At 37.0% G+C, this 17,727-nt stretch overlaps 2 protein-coding genes across 2 annotated transcripts in view; one reads left to right on the top strand and one right to left on the bottom strand.

Moving 5' to 3' along the window:
* Window positions 1-2,520, top strand: part of LOC108670512 (protein sax-3) — a 136,373-nt gene extending 133,853 nt beyond the window's left edge. Inside the window, exon 16 of the mRNA XM_018157986.2 lies at window positions 334-2,520. Coding sequence (XP_018013475.1) covers window positions 334-1,433 — 1,100 coding nt within the window. The 3' untranslated portion in view covers window positions 1,434-2,520. The remainder of the gene's footprint in view (window positions 1-333) is intronic.
* Window positions 2,521-2,772: 252 nt separating this feature from the next.
* LOC108670515 (sorting nexin-17) lies at window positions 2,773-17,227 on the bottom strand. Its single transcript, XM_018157990.2, has 11 exons — window positions 16,964-17,227; window positions 12,053-12,245; window positions 11,458-11,639; window positions 10,957-11,044; window positions 10,198-10,282; window positions 9,614-9,788; window positions 8,493-8,617; window positions 7,824-7,905; window positions 7,250-7,580; window positions 6,751-7,061; window positions 2,773-6,401 (listed from the first exon to the last, which is right to left on the bottom strand). Exons 1-11 carry the CDS (start codon window positions 17,021-17,023, stop codon window positions 6,186-6,188), a joined length of 1,848 nt encoding a protein of 615 aa, XP_018013479.1. The 5' UTR covers window positions 17,024-17,227; the 3' UTR covers window positions 2,773-6,185.
* Between the last annotated feature and the right edge of the window lie 500 nt (window positions 17,228-17,727).

Genomic DNA, 17,727 nt, shown 5'->3' with positions numbered 1-17,727 from the left:
ACGCACAAAAGGTAACGCACTAGAACCCACGTGTGGTTCTAACTTTAAACTAACTCATTTTATTGGACTGATATTAATATATCATTAATCTTCGTGTATCACATTCGACATTTTAACCATGCGTTTTCAGGCTTACATTAAAATTTCTAAATTTCTAACATAATAGAATGTTATAAAAAATTGATAATCCCGAAAATTTAGGAATCATACAACTATGCGATTTTTATATCATTCCACTTTTCATTTAATGTGATCTAACTGCAAAAATATTGATTCTGAAACTGATTTAGGAGTGTCGAAATGCATCATATTGTACTAAAGAATCGTTTTCAGGCTCCATGGTCTCTGGTCCGATACTTCAGTTCCCCCCTCCCCCTCCGCCTCCTCTGAACGCTGCTGAAGGAGGCGGCAGCAGCAGCAGCACGACAGCGTCCAGCAACAGTCGCGGAGCGGTCAGCAATAACGCTCCCTCTAGGGGCGGTTCATCACAACATTTGTTTCTTCAACATTTGCCTTACCACACGACAGCGGGTAGTAACTCAAGTGCCTCACATCACACGTCACCTTTGCTGCATCCACGACAAAGCAGGAGTCCCGCATCGCAAGTGTCTCCAAACAATGTAAAAACTAGTCAAGTCAGCCCAACTCACTTGTTGTCCAACGGCAACTTCCAGAATCAGCACCGGGCTCAAAATGTCTGTCCGGTTTACGGCCAGAATGAAGTCGATCCGTTTATCCATGCCAACAATATCATAGCCGCCAGGAACCAAGACAACAAGAGGGCTGGTTTGGAAAATTGGCTCAACACGAGCGTCGGAAAACCTACCTCGGACCACGGGTTCACAGCAGGCGCCTATTTTCTGGCGAACCGTAGATGCAACTCTCCAGAATCTTCAGCTATGGGTGACGCTGATGAAAGCGATGATAAAGAAGGAGAAGAGTCGTGCTGGTCAGAAGGGTCACATGGCACTAATGAGAACGAAGTATCCACGAATGGCTCAGTTAGTGGCTCGATGTCATCATTAAATCCAGATTTGAACTGGACCGAAGCTGTCAGACTCATGAGCGAAAACAAATGGCCCCATGGGTCTCCTAAGCGTCCATCAGATGCAGTTTTCAACAAGTTCTCGAGCATCACTGATGCTGCTAGTAATGCGTATGTCTCTGAGAACAATGCCCAACGGATAGATGAAGAAATGGAAGCCAAGCGCAAATTACTGAGTGGAAACCACTATCCGACGTCTAGCGATAATCTAGTCCACGATGACGGCAACAGCTTTGTATGCTCGCTCCCGCCTGACGGTATCAATGCAATCAACAATAGGAATAGTTCCAAGAAGCACGATGCCGCATCGTCTAGTGAGGGAAATAAATTAAGAAATCCTGAAACGAGTCACTCGCGCAAAACCTCTATAACATCTCCTTTGGTTTAAAGATATTTTGTGTTCACGTGAAACCATGTCGCTGTGCCGCAATTAGCCTTCATATTTTGAAATTTAAATTTTTCTATCACGAATGAATAATGTTAGGCAGATTTAACGCTCGAATGGGTCTACGATGACTCTCGTTAAAAAAATTCTATCAATCTCACGCATTTCATCTTTTTCTAATTCAATATAATTTTTTTTCACAGAAATGACCGAATCCTTTTGATTTAGACAGACCTTTTATTAATAACAAGAAAATGCTTCTTGGAACCTACCGTTTCCTTTCAGTGATGTATCAATTAGATAATTTTCCACCACTCGACTTCGGCATTAATGTAAAAAAAACATGCCTATGTTTACAAACGTAAGGGCGTTCGTATCATGTTTGTTATCTTTATAACGAATGGATATTTTGTTATCACTCATAAACGTGCATTCATTATTTTAGAATGTTTTAGAAAAGTCACGGATTTAGCATAGCCTAATTTTCAATATACCGATGCGGTAGATATTTTGAGAATTGTTTAGGCTTGAAGTGCTTTATACGATCATGATTACTCCCTGCTCACTTGAATAGCGTTCGATGTCGTACATTTAATATGTAGTTTAACAACACCCGTAGAACTCCTGAGTAAAACTAGATTAACTAGAAAATATTTTGAGGCAGCAAACGTTATGGATGCATTTTAGCGGGAAGATAAGGACCAAGTAACGTGCCATGGGCATTGAGTAGAAAATGTAAGGGGTTCAAACACTTCTTACGATATCTTTTGCTGGCGGCCATAGGTAGCATTTTTCATTATTTTGGGAAACTGTTTGAATTGTCACGTTTCAGACATTTTGTAAGAGTAAATCAAATAATAATCACACAATATTCTCGTGAAATGAATACGCGTTTAATATTAGAATAAATGTATATGAAGAGACAATCGAGGTGGAGAAAAGGGTTGCAAAACACAAAGCCAACCATTTTTTAATCGCACCGGCATGAGGTGATTGAGGCTTTTCGCCAAGCAAAATGTAGGTACAGTAGCAAGCGAAGTAATAAGGTTGCATGCGAAACAGTAATTTGCAATAAAAGGTTTTTTTTTTTGCATGGGGTTTGTAGCGTTAACCAACTTATAAATGCATACAAGAATTGGCTTAGAAGCAAAACATCAGGCCCGCGTATCAATAGCATACCTGTCAAATGGTCGCTCTTCGTATGATTTACATTTGTATCTTAAAGTAGTTTATAATGAATGACGATAGATGTCATTTCCGCTTTTCTCTGGGACACCACGACGAGCTGGCTTGCTTATCGTGAAACGCTCTTCGTGAGGATATCACCAAAATTTCAATAGCAAATAGCAATATGTATAATCTGCATGAATAAATTTTTAGGATACAACATGTTTGCACCCAAAAATAATACGTGGAGGTCAAAGAGATGAAATAAGAAAGATTTTAGATACGTTAGCGGCAGTTAAGCTTGATGTTCACCGTGATCCTCAGTTACTCATTTGGACGGTCACGAATTAACGTCGTGTCCTGACAAAAATTTCAAGATCATGGAAAATTTACAATTCCAGTTTCTAGATTAAGTGTAGGACAATGTACCTTTGAAGGTCCTCGGTCCTCTTGTTGCACATACTGTATATCGCCGACAGAAAGATTATTATTAGAATTTTAATGTGTACATTTCCCGACTATTGTCCCCATCTCTAGGTCACAAAATTTATTCATTCATTAAGCATTTATTTTGAAGGCATTAAACCTTAAAATGCAAGTAATACTTAAAAACGGTGTTTAGGTCCCCATTAGAATTAAGCAAGCCATGTATCTGCTAGTCATGTATCCAATAATATTGTATAAAAACAGTAAACCCTATTGTAAAATTTTCTGAGCAAATAAGAAATTTAATGAACACGTGATACTTTCGCTATCGTTTCAAAAACCTGAAGCTATCTTTTCTAAAAAAATTTGAAATCAACGAAAAAAATCCGTGACAGACGCACTCGTTTCTGGAACTCGCAATTCCATAACCTCGGAAGCCCGTTCTGAAATACTCCAGTATTTAAATGCAAAACCTACACCCTGTAGAGCAGATATTAATTGCTTGTACGGTACGCACAAATCAAAGAGTTCTGCGATCATTTGTTTACATGGCAAAAAAATGAAGATAATAAATTCCTCGTAATACACAAATTACATGGACCTCGAACTTCCACGAAATCTAAAACGTGCCAATTGTATCACATGCAACTATTTGTATTTGCCTTTAGGCAACAATTTGTAACAACTTGAGAAACAACTTGTATAAAAATCTATCAGCAATAAGCAATAGTTCATAGAAGAATACATGACCAAATAGCTATTCAGACGGGTTAAAACTCGTAGAAAATTCAATACATGCATTATAATAAAAACGCATAAAACAATAAAAGCTGGAATACAACATTAAATACAACTTAAACTACAAGGAACGTAGAGGAATGAATGTATCGCAGGTTATATATTTTTACTCCGTTACAGAAATTAGAAATCATATAGATTATAGATGTGAAAGATTCAATCAAACTAGGACATAGAATCTCACAAATGCCTTCAAATTGGCAGCTTGCAAAGTCAAATAGCGAAAAAAAGTAGAACCAGTTATTTTCAACGAGAAAAATAATCTCCGTATTTAAAGTTAATATTTTTTATCAATCTTATTTTCATATCAGATCTGAGAGCATGAACAGTAAGACGCATCGAACGATTATAAGTGTGCACGAAATAGGACCACGGTTGCAAATTACACAATTTGATAATAATTTAAAAACGTGAACGTTTTTCGCCAAGAATATAAAACGACACAACTGGGAAAAAATGTCCAAAAATAGCTACAGGCTCTGCAGTAGCACATACAACAGTATAAAAATACAGTCATAATTATCAGAGTCATATATGGTCGGTACAAAGAGCAACGTCAAAACAACAACAATAAGCTCTATATAATTATGTCTTAGAGTGGTCAACCATATCCTTAATTCACATCACCATTCTTGAATGATTCAGATTGTCTATTACTAATCTAACATTGTTACATCAAAAGCCAAACATCGAATTATTCAACAACATGAGGATCCGATACACATCCAGTTTACGACTACATTGAGGGCCATTTAGCACCATCCAGTTGTCCTAATGTACTAATTTGACACAAGACTTTATAAACAAACCGCCATCTACGCCTGAAACTAATTCAAAATAATCTTCAAGGAACAAACCGCATTCCAGCAAACCAAATGAAGAGTATTATTTCAAATAACATGGCAGGACCCTGCAAAAATGCTCCACACACATTTTCAGGGAGCTAGAGTAGCGTACTATACTCATCTAAGAATTTCACGAATGCGGAACGTCTAACTGAGCAAAACAGTTTAAGTGTTAAAAACCCTGTCAGAAAATAAGTACCACATCAGAAAAGGGCCATCGTGAAAGAAAAAGAAATATAATCAATGCATGGCCAACTTTGCACAACGGAATAATAAAAGGACATATTTAAAACACAGACAGTAAAGAATTCAAGAACGAATACGATGTATACAGGATAGGTTCTCAAACACTGGAATTGCCTTCAAGTAATGATAAAGAGATTCAATCAAATAGTATACAAGCTCAAATTTTGGAGTTATTATGAGGTGCTTATCTTTGCTTAAAAAATCTAAAGTCACTTGCATAATTTTAGTTTTTCAATGTGGCGTCCAATCTAATCAATGGATTGCAATCAATATGATCACAATGTGGCATCCAATAATTACAAACATGAACAGTTCAGCAAAATTCAGGTTCAAATATTCAAAATTTATCCCAGCAATTTAGTACTCAAAACATTTACTTTGCTGAAAATGTAAAAAAAATAAATTGGGCATTGAAAAGATGTTAATTTGAACATAATGTAAGTCAATAATTAATTCACAACGGAAATCATAATAACAGGCGTCAGGAAAGTTGAATAAAGTTAATAATTCAATACGTAATAAAGATCACTGATGTTTAGAAACAACAAACAACGCATGCAACAAAAGCAAAATCTCAAATCAAGATTTTTCAGATTACATTTTGAAATATTCAACTCGATTGATATTTGATAAACGCTAACTTAAGTATAAGATCGAAAAATTGAAATTACATCACTCACAAACCGCCATAGTCAAGCGTACAGATAGAGCAATCAGGGTTCATTAAAAAAATAGATCAACAAGATACCGAAAAGTTTAAAACCACTAAACCCAAGAGTGGGAAATGTATTTAAAATGTTCAAACACGAAGTATAACCACTTTTAAAAATCACTGGATTGTTCAAACCACGTCCTAGTACTAAAAATTCATTCTGCCTTCGGTGTTGCAGAAGACCGTGGAATTTTTTCTCTCATCAACTCGTTTTATTTTAGGACGTACATGAACACAAACTCAGTCGTGATTTTTTTTGTAAATGCAGCAAGCCAGGAAGTACGCTAGCCAAAATTATGTATAAAAAGCAAAAAAAAAAACGTTCCAGAATTTAAATTTGTTGAAGATATAATGAATAATCGCTAATTAGAGCTTAAATTGTCTCGAAGCCAGCAAAACAAAATTTAGCGCTCCGACGTCTCCAAATTTTTGTCTTCTAAGCAAGCCACATACAACTAATAAGTAAACCTTCAAATAATTTTGAATAACGTTCAGTTGAATACTTTACCTAGCCAGTCAAGCAACGTAGTATATGGAACTAGCGTTACTGTTCTCCCTTCATTACAAATGTTGGTCAGTGATGATGTTGAAGGCTGAATTTTCCACGACGTGTTGGCTAAGCTGCTGATAACTGACAACAGAAGAACCCAGCTGCTGAGACGGCTGTTGCTGACTTGCTGCTGAACTGCTATTGTTACTGCCGTTCAGCTCAGCAAACTTCTCAGTAAGTCTTCGAAGTGACAGTTCGCCCAACGCAACTAACCCCGCCGTACTGTTCTGCAAGCGGGAATCAGTCTGTCAGTAATCGATAATACCATTGTCAAGAAGCGTATCACCCACATAAACTATTATTAAATACGGATAAAAACTCCCACGAATGAATATAATAATCTAGTGTGCTAACTAAAAAGTTATTAAGCAATAATAAAATACTTTTAAAGTGTGGCCCATACTCGCTGAATATACCCTGTCCCTCACAACTAACTCGGAACCCAAATTCTTGACCTAATAAACTGGATGCAAAAAAAATGACACTTATCTGACACAAAATATAAATGTTTCCGAAAATGAGAATTTTTCGAAAGTGCATATATGTCTCCTGTACAATAATACAATTAATGCTCACCCTCGGTTGTCTAACTTGGTACGTGTATACAAGCACAGAAGATCCATCAGTTTTGGTGTAGTGGACAGGCAGCTCTGTGACCGCAGGGCACGCAGGGGGTGTAGGTGATGACCCTGGTGCAGAGGCGCCAATGAGTTGTTGTACCATGGACTGCAGACACAGGGACATGAGCACAGCTTGGTTGCTTAGCACCCGCACCCATCTCATCTCTCCGGCCCTCAGCAGATACTCAAAGGACAGCTCCAACACCGCTCCGCCTCCTGCTGCGTCTGGCCTCTGCAGAACTTCAGTAACGCCGTTGTCACTGCTTCCTGCAAACGTACCACGATTACCTCGAGAATGTTGAATGTACTTTTCCTGCCTGCTTTAAATATTTTGGTAAAACCAATACTACGGCTGTATCTAATAGTTCGACAACCAAAAAGATTATAATCGTCTTATATTTTCATCTGCGTAGCCAACTAATGTTGCATTTAATAGTATAGGTGACTCATCTCACCTTGACCATTACTGCCGGCGAGGTTGGGCATCGCACTGCAGCCATTCAATGGACTTGCTAGACGGCCACTCAAATTAGAATGTTTTGAAGACGAGGCTAAGTCTTCAAAATCCTGACGATCTCCGTCGGTGGCAGTTGTGTTGTTCGGTTCCAGCGAACCATTGTTATGAGGACCGCTGCTGCTGCTCAAACTATGCGTGCTACCAAAGCCACTGCTGTTGCTATTAGTGCTGTTCTGTCTGGAGCCTGAAAGTGCTTTCGAAGTTCCATTGCGGTCATTTGAAATGCAGCCTTCGATGTCTGAGCACGGCGAGACCGAGTTTGGACTCTTCTGCAATATAAAGGAGTTGGTGTAAAATTGGGTCTTGTTTCAAGCAATCTGTCTACTTTTCCTACTATAATAAACTATATTTCATTGCAAATTTCATTAGTAATACGGGTAAAAAAAATTTTAATATAGCAAGTTTTGATCATAAAAACATTTATGCATCTTGTCACGAATGCTAAATCGCACAAAATTTAACTAGGTTCTGCCACCGTTTCCACCCCTGGGTTCGTGGCCAACACCCAATACCTGATGAGTTGAGATTCTCCAACAGCGCATTCTTGTAACTTTGAAACTTCCTTCTTTGACAACGCCATCTTCTCCAGATATCCTGTAAATAAAAAGCATTTCCTTTTTCCAATAGACCTCACTATTTCCAACAGGCCTCACTATGAATAATTAATGAGCGATAATTGACAGCTGTTACTTGGTCCACAATATTCAATGATTCAAATTTTGGAATGTTTTTACACTCAATATCTCAGTCCTTCAATAACAAATAATCATTTCTAGTCAAAATTATTGGCAGAAATTCAGAGTTGCATCTGAAGACACAGTAGGATAAGTAGCACATAATATGGATGCTCTAAAAAAATCTTGCAGAGCACCAAAAGGTCAGGCATGTTTGTTAGAGCCACACTTTCTCATAACTCTGTCAACCAATCACTGATGACTTCTCAAGATAAGCCCATCAATTACAGACAAGAAATGGACCGCTTCGTTTACTTAGGCCTCTACGTACGTGTACTTAGGCCTCTACGCGTGCTTAGGCCTCTATGTGTACTTAGGCCTCTATGTGTACTTAGGCCTCTACGTGTACTTAGGCCGCTAACTGTACTTAGGCCGCTACGTGTGCTTAGGTTGCTGCATATACTTAAGCAAGTTTTGATAGTATATAAATGCTGAGAACCACCGCACCTGAAGTTGAGTTCATTGTTGCCAATAGCGACGGTGACGGGCGTGTTGGGAGCAGGGAAGTCACACACGCACGGAGAGAACAACGTGCAGCCATAGTACCTCAGGGTGCGAGCGGCCTCCAGGTACTGTTCAAGACCACGATTAAATTACTCACAAATATTGAACTTAAAAACCTAATATAAAAAATATAACTCAGTACTCACTGCAGTGAGTGACAGAGAGCGCATTTTCTCGTCTACAAAAACGTGAAGTCACGGACGGACAGACAGGCAGACGGACAGACAGGCAGACGGACAGACAGGCAGACGGACAGACAGGCAGACGGACGGACGGACAGATGGACATGGTGAGCACAATAGCGCCTTTTTTCCATAAATGAGAAAATGCGCTAAAAATGAATGCGACCAAAACCTACATGCTCCTACACCTTAGGAGCATGATCAAATGTGACTATTTAACCTCGTGTTCTGAATAATGATATACATTATACAGTTACAGCGAGACAAGGAGGCCAACTTGTTCCAGATGTTACAACCTTTGTTCTCAATCTATGTAATTTTCATTAGATAAAAATATTGTGTAGGTACGGTATTTACTACAGTAAGATATCTTCCACAAAATGTAAGATTCAGATATACCGGTATATAAGAAACATAAAACTCGCTTCAAACGAGCACTTCAGATGCATAACACTGAGGCTCTTCTTATGAGAAAACTCTCATGTGGTGCATTATAAATTAGTAAAATTGGAAAACTTTTTGCTGAATTTAATTTTCAATTTCATAACAGAAATCTCTGGTAAAAACTAATCCAGAAGAGAAAGCTCTTGTAAAAGTAATCCATAACAGAAATCTCTTATAAAAAGCTATCCATAGGAGAAATCTCTTATAAAAAGTACTAATCCATAACAGAAATCTCCTGTAAAAAGTAATCAACAACAGAAATCTCATGTAAAAGTAATCCATAAGATAAATCTTTTTTAAAAAAATAATCCAAAAGAGAAATCTCCTGTAAAAAGTAATCCATAACAGGAAGTTTTTTGTAAAAACGCTCGTGCAGAGCAGTAGTAATTAATAAAAGTAATCAATTTTGTCTGAGGAATAAATAGAATGCATAAGCACCTCCTTCTTTTGGCCTCGCGCCTGTAGTTGCGCCAGGGCGCGATGCTGCTCAGGAGTGGCCAGTACCCAACCGCACTGAACCTCTGCCACGACCTGACCGTACACGAGCCCGAGACCCACGGGGTGTGACAAGACATGGTCTTCTACTGCACTGTCGCCCGCACATACCCAGTAACTGCAATAAAATGGCAACACATTATATTCCACTGGGTGTGACAAGACATGGTCTTCTACTGCACTGTCGCCCGTACACACCCAGTAACTGCAATAAAATAGCAACACATTATATTCCACTGGGTGTGACAAGACATGGTCTTCTACTGCAGTGTCGCCCGTACACACCCAGTAACTGCAATAAATAGCAACATTTTAGATCCATTCGAGATTGAATACCAAAATGAAGAGATGATTGAATTAATTCGAAATATATTTAATTACATTAATGATGATAATTTCACCTTCTTGAGAGAAATGTGAAATTAACCTTCATTATATTGCACCATGACTCAACTAATTTGAAATGTAACGATAAACATAATTTTAATTTCCTTATTTGTATGCAATAACAAAGTTCAATCACTTACTTTCTTCGCAGAACAATTCTATGAGAACCTCTCATGCTTTTCTGAGAGATGTAGGGACATTCAAAGTTTTGCAGCTTCTTCACCACTGTAAAACAAATTCAGAGTTGATTGTTTAATTTCTAAAACATATCCAGTAAATAAATAGTGCACATAATTAAACCTTTTTGTACTAAAATAAACAAGTGTATAACCTTGAAAAAATAATTAAGTATAATAATCATAAGTAAAAAATGTTATGAGGAAAAATTTTCGATGCTTACGGCATCTTTTTCGCATAATGAAAAATTGAAGATATGTAAATGGTTCAACAATTTAAGAAGTACCGTACCGTATACTACATTATATCAAAATACATATGTGATTATTTTGATGCCTAACCACAGGTCTTATAGAAATCTATACATTTGGTAGCACCCGAATAACAAATTCCTATTTAAAAAAAAATTTCCTCTGTCAATAAACAGCTGAAGACAAATGGAATATATTATCGGCCTCAAAATCTCCAAATTTTACTAATCCAATACATTCACAGATTGAGATACTTGAGATACCAATACTTGAGATGCACCTACAAACAAAAGAAAAATGTCCGCACTGCAAAAGTCAAAATTATTTCCATCATATAGCAGCACAGAAGCTAAGCTCACACAGGCAAAGAAAAACACTCAAAAAAACACTCGACATCACAAACATTGCCTAATGACTACCCTGCCAAGCTTTTCTACATTCATTTACATCTGAAGTTTCACTTCCACTTACATGTCAATTCACTATCTTGCTTCTTCACCAGGTAAAGGGCAAAGTAATTCATCAGCTCACATGGAAGACCAATTTGCTGACACACCAACTGTAAATTATACATCGAATATTTTAAAGGGTATTGAACTCATTTATATTCAATACAAATTACAAAATAAGGAATACTTCAATAAAAGATGTGAATTTCCATAATTTAATTTAATAATATAGATGAATATTCATTGCAGAATTATTTCCTATTCAATAAGTTTGCACCATATAAATCATGTTACTGGGTATTCTGAAGCCTATGAAATGTCCAATTTTAATCGTTGATTCCAAATGTACTCGGGCATTAGTTTTGTGTAAATGAAATGAAAGAAAATTTGTGTGAAAAAAGTACCTAAACAAAGTACAGTATGCATCTATCATGGGTAATATGATTTAGGTAAAACAACTGCGGAAAGAAGCTGCAAATCAATAATAACGTGTATGGTGAAAAATAAATGCTCATGTGTTCACCTGAAGCAAATGTTGTGTCTGGAAGGCATCAGTTGCAGTCACTACAATCCTCTGTCCGTTCATGAGAAAGACTTGGATGGGGACCTCCTGTATGCTGCCTCCACCAGTGAAGCTTTCATGTTGAGCACAGGCAAGAAACCCATTGAAATGATGATTCAGAAGCACCCGTGGTTCTTGACTTACTGAAAAAAAAAACGTGTACAAAAAAATTATGGTAATAAATACTTATATATGGCTATGCTAGGTCTAATGTTTTGAAGTTTTTGCATCAGCCAGCTTTATTGGTATCTGAATACAATTGAATTACATTGATAACAATGAAGAACTTTCACTTTCAATGTCAAATAATGATGCAAATGATGAATTGTTCCCATTAATAAAATGATTGTGAGGCAATTCTTTTTCAAACCAAGAACAAAAAATTTAGTTCATTGTTACATTCAAGTTCACGATTACAATTATTTCATGTTTGCAACAAATGTATAGGTATGTATATGTTTGCAACAAATCAGTGTATAGGTACCCAAAATTGTAGTAGTCAAATGAATCTGAGAATGTTACGATAGTGAATATTTCATGTTTAACAGCAACTTACATGCCAGGATATACTTCTCAAGAGCATGTCTCCTGTCTTCAGTTTGAAGCAAGGATAGGGGCAGTATCTTCTTAGGTGGGAAGGCAGGCAGGGAGATTGTGGGCAATTCACGCTGGAGAAGATGATGCAGGTTCAGAAGCTGCCTGTACCGCAAACTGCAGTGATGCCATCCATTCACTTGGATGTTGTAAGCCTGAAAAAATTCCAAAGTGTGAGCCTATTTTTCTCAGTTTGAAACACTTTTTAAACAAGATATGAAAAGCAAAAAGTAAAATTCATTAAATTAATCAACATGACACCTGCAATGAAAGTGGCTTAACCTATATGACACTATGGTATCTTTTTTCAAATGAACATGATTAGTTGAACACTTAGAAATAGTTCAAATTTTAAGGTGATAATTTGATACAAATTTAAAAATCACCATACAAAATTAACAAACTGTCAAACTACCATCAAACAGAGTAATAAGGGACAGTTTTGAGCGTTCTTTGTTAATAACTTCTTCCCATGTAACATTTCATATACAAGTTTGGGCTTTTTTATAGCTCTTTGCGAGGGCTATCGCATGGCTTCTTCAAAGAAATTCCTAATGCAATTCATAAGGTGCCAGACGCAAAATAAAGGGGCCCAAATTACCCCTGAGAACAGGGTAATCCAGGACACCTGAAATAAAACTTAATTTTAAAACGTTTGAAGCATGCAGATTGAACTAAACGAATGTTCTAGTGACAACCATCATATTTTTGGAGAAATAAATCATAGTTTAGGTTAATTATTTTTCATTTTATGTTGCCAGGTGCACAATTCTATCTATGACATTCTCTGTATAATTTTATGATAATCGATGATGCATTAATTTTTTGTGAGGTGAAATTTTTTTGGCTGAATGAGGTAAATATAATCAATTTTTTGTTGTTAATTGATTTTTTTTTAACTGGGGCTTTTGCTAATTGAGATTCTACAGTAAATGCGTTTTTAGTGGTGTCCCTTATCAACCTGGGGGGGAGTGTCCCTTATTACCCTGTCTTGCAGAAATGGCTGCCGTTTTTTTGGAATGAGATATGCAAATTCCATCAATCAGAACTTAGCAGAGGTACATTTCCAAAATCTCACTTTTCACACTTTTATTCGGGGATTTTTTAGAGGTAGTAAGTGTATGATTTCTCAACTTGTTTTATGCTACATAGATAGGAAAAATGTTGAACTTTATTACACTATTTTTAGTCTTGCAATATTTTGATTAGTTTAGCTGCTACATTTCTACAAAATGGGGACAACTTTCCTGAGTTACCCCGCCAATCCCTTATTACTCCGTTTGACAGTATATATGACCAATTACCCAATTTTTAAGAATAGAACTCTTTCATTGGTCTTAAAAGATGTTAATTTTAAACTTTTATCTCAGAATAGAGCCCATTATTTCAATATTTTCCTACATTCAATTGCAACTTTGGGAAACTTGAGCAAAAGACAGCAAATACTCTCCAAAACACTTGACAAGTTGACACGATAGTTGTACTTGAATGAAAAAATGTATTTACTTAGTATTTATTTAAATTTATAAATACCAGTACTACTTCAGCCACATGTCCAAATCAATCACCACCATAAGTGAACCAATCCAAGTAAAATAGGGTAAACGCGGTATATTCTGACACATTAAGGACGCATCGAGAAATGAAAAACTATAAAAAATAACCGTATGCGTTACTCGAGTTCTGTTTGCTTTATGTGACTCGCAAAACACCATACTACGCGCCAGCAACAATGAAACGTCACAAAATGTTGCCATATTTACTTAAAAGCCTTTAGAATGCAAACCTACCAAATCCCTATATTCCGACACTGTGTGTGGCAATATTCAGCACGTGGTGAGGCGTATTCCGTCCGCGCTTCAAATTCTACTGATACGTAATGCCGTCATCCACGTGTTTGAATTCTGTTCGCTGTGTGAGCTGTATTGGAATACAACACGTATTTAAAAGTCTCAAACCATAATATTCTTCCTATACAAACAGTTATTCACTATTTGGTAGAGCAAGGTCAACTGTCAAATTTGACACATTTTTCGATTATCTCACTGGGTAGCGTGCATTGTCTGATTTGTCTCTCAATATTTTCCCTCTAGATGGCCAAGACCTAGTGTTTTGGCAGTAGTTCGACACGCAAATGTATGACATCAACATTTCAACCATCAACGAACGCATGGAACTAAAACAAAGCTTAATATAAAGGAAAAACTAGAGAGGTGATGGAATTACCCACAATGTCAGAATATACCGCGTTTACCCTAATGAACTAAAAAAATTAATTTTATGTGTTGTTCAAGTTGAATTATATTTTGAATTTTGGAGCTAGAAATTTTTTTACTAGGTAGTCATGAGTTGTATACTTATTTACGTAGGGTAAACGCGGACTATTCCGACATCGTGGGTAATTCCGTCACCTCTCCAGCTTTTCCTTTATTTAAGCTTTGTTTTAGTTCCATGCATTTGTTGATGGTTGAAATGGTGACATCATACATTTACGCGTCAAAATACTGCCAAAACACTAGGTCTTGGCCATCTAGTGGGAAAATATTGAGATTCAAAAAGAGACAATGAATGCCACCTGGTGAGATCATCGAAAAATGTGTCAAATTTGACAGTTGACCTTGCTCTACCAAATAGTGAATAACTGTTTTTATAGGAAGAATATTATGGTTTGAGACTTTTAAATACGTCTGTGAATATATTAGGAATCCTTTAAGTATACTTGTATTCGCTGATTTCAAGCCGTAAATAAATCAATAGATGATTAAGTTGAGAAATGGATTTAGACACATGAAAACTAATTCTGACACAACTTGAATTGGACACACACAGATCGTTCCAAGCTTTGTACAAAAATTGAAATTTGCTTAATTAAAAGCCTAATAGCTGTTAATTAGCTAAAACGCAATTAAGTAGTGTTCAATATTCGTTAGTGTTCTAATTCAAAGCCATGTTGTATCCCAATAGGTACAGCTCACACAGCAAACGGAATTCGAACATGTGGATGTCGGCATTACGTATCGGTTAAATTTGAAGCGCTGACGCAATACGACTCACCACGTGTCGAATATTGCCACACACAGTGACGGAATATAGAGATTTGGTAGGTTTCCATTCTAAAGGCTTTTTAATAAATATGGCAACATTTTGTGACGTTTCATCATTGCTGACGCGTAGTGCGGTGTTTTGAGAGTCACGTGAAGCAAACAGAACTTACGTAACGCATACGGTTTTTTTTAATAGTTTTTCATTTCTCGATGCGTCCTTAATGTGTCGGAGACTCGGAATATACCGCGTTTATCCTAACAATATTGATTGGCATTATTCATACAAATCGGTTTTGAAGTATTAGTACAACCTTTGTAAAATTATAACTTTATTCATGAATCATGATTCTTCTTTCAAGTGTAACTTTAATGTTTAATTCCTCATAGGGTAAACGCGGTATATTCCAACACTTTAAGGACGCATCGAGAAATGAAAAACTATAAAAAAAACCGTATGCGTTACGTAAGTTCTGTTGCCTTCACATGACTCTCAAAACACTTCACTACGTGTCAGCAACAATGAAACGTCACAAAATGTTGCCATATTTATTAAAAAGCCTTTAGAATGGAAACCCACCAAATCCCTTTATTCCATCATTTTGTGTGGCAACATCCGACACGTGGTGAGTTGTATTGCGTCAGCGCTTCAAATTTAACTGATACGTATTGCCGACATCCACGTGTTCGAATTCCCTTTGCTGTGTGAGCTGTATTGGGATACAACACGGCTTTGAATTAGAACACTCGCGGCAGCGCGTCTTCCGCGTTCCGCTTGGCGGATACGGAACGTACGGTAATCATAAACTGCGGCTTACGTCTGTTCCTCCACAAACTGCTCGTACTCGGCAGCGCGACGTAGAATTGATGGCTGGGATTGCGCGAACACGTGCGCCAAGTGAATCAATTTTCATTACATTGCACGAACTGTGCACAGCAATAGATTAAAAAAAGTGAAAATACGCGGGAAAATTCACTGAAAACATACATCATCCTGAGTGTGGAACATAAACAAGTTTGGGCTCATTTCAAAGGTCTATCTATGCAAGGGCTCATAGTGACAAACAACAGACTTTTTAGAATCAGTTCATTTTTAATTTCCTAATTTTCTCAAGATTTAACTCAATTTCTTATGTATGATACTGCTGGTATCCATGATACTTTACTGGTCTACTTATAGCACTCAAAAATGAACTTGGGGGAGAGTCTAAAAAAACTCTCTGCTTTGCCACTATGCAAGGGCTAATGTAGTCATAGTGACAAACCAGAGATTTTTTAGAATCAGTTCATTTTTAACTTCCTCATTTACCTAAGATTTAAACCAATTTCTTATGTATGATAGGGCTGGTATCCAGGATACTTTACTGGTCTACTTATGGGACTCAAAAATGAACTTGAGGGAGAGTCTAAAAAACTCTCTGCTTTGCCACTATGAATGTAGTAATGCATGGCATCTCCAAAAAAATTTCATATGCTATTTGTAAGGTGCATGACAGCATGATGCAAAATAAATTCCCAAATTATCTCTGGTAATAGTGTAATTTGGGACACTTGAAATAAAACTTAATTTTAATGCATTTGAAGCATGCAGAGTGTACCTACCTACTCATCTACCTATTAGGCTATTAGCCTATAAAAAAATATTGAACCTAATTTGATTTTGATGGAGTTCACTGAATTGAAACAAAATAAAAACTGAATATAGTATATAAAATAGTATATAGCTAGTAATATAAAATTAAAATAAAAAAATAAAATAGTGTATAGTAATATAGTGAATGAGTGAATGACAGTCTACTGTCTGACACTATAAATAAATCGGAAAAACTTACCAAATAAGTGCTGCCATTATCATCCAAAGATTCCTTTGTATCAGGGATGGAGAAGTGCATTACAATGACAGAGAGCAACAAACACTATGAATAACCTATATATAACCGAAGCCTGCACGGTATTGAAAATACCAATGTTAAAACCACTCAGGATCTGGATAGTGGATACTAGTCGTGCTACTGCTATACTACAATCTTTATACACATTACACACTACACAGCTGGCGCATCTGTTCTTAGAAAGTACAAATAGCGAAAAAGTGCGGACGGACATTTAGGCTGAATCGTGATGACAGGTCCATAAGTCGCTTTTCAATTTTCAGAATTTCATCGAATGGATTAATTACAAGTAATGAAAAAACAGTTAGTTTAGGGGCCACATGTTTACTAGCACTTCAGCCTTTCAGCTATTTAGCTATCTCGCACCGAAAGTCAAGATGTACATCACCAAAGAGGTGGAAGGTCTCCCTTCTCTTTTTCTTACTAACAAATGAAAATGTGATGCGTGGCTGATGGCCGTTGCAAAGGCCTGACCCTGAAATTCTTTTTCTCAGAGTCACCACGCCCCAAATCCAAATCCAAATCCTCGATAATCAAGTTTCTAAAATCAAAAATTGTTCATCATCCACAAGGGGCGGAAGGTCTCAGATGTCCAGCCCTCTGAAGCTGGTTCAAAAGCAGCGTTAGCATCTCAAAGAGACGAAATGACAAGGAGGGACAGGTGAAAAGCAAAAATAAATGAAGACACTCGAACAAGAGGTCGC

The sequence above is a fragment of the Hyalella azteca genome, unplaced genomic scaffold, assembly GCF_000764305.2.
Source record: "Hyalella azteca isolate HAZT.00-mixed unplaced genomic scaffold, Hazt_2.0.2 contig322, whole genome shotgun sequence".
NCBI classification, from domain to species: Eukaryota; Metazoa; Arthropoda; class Malacostraca; order Amphipoda; family Hyalellidae; genus Hyalella; species Hyalella azteca.
This window is presented reverse-complemented; position numbering and strand designations above follow the sequence as displayed.

Bases quoted from the DNA above. Each gene is read 5' to 3' on its own strand.
- LOC108670515 (XM_018157990.2), bottom strand. From the start codon at position 17,023: ATGCACTTCTCCATCCCTGATACAAAGGAATCTTTGGATGATAATGGC. The intron at 9,789-10,197 runs GTAAGTGATTGA...ATTTTATTGCAG, and splicing joins AGAATTGTTCTGCGAAGAAA to TTACTGGGTATGTGCGGGCG. The intron at 7,581-7,823 runs GTATTGGGTGTT...TTTATATTGCAG, and splicing joins GGAGAATCTCAACTCATCAG to AAGAGTCCAAACTCGGTCTC.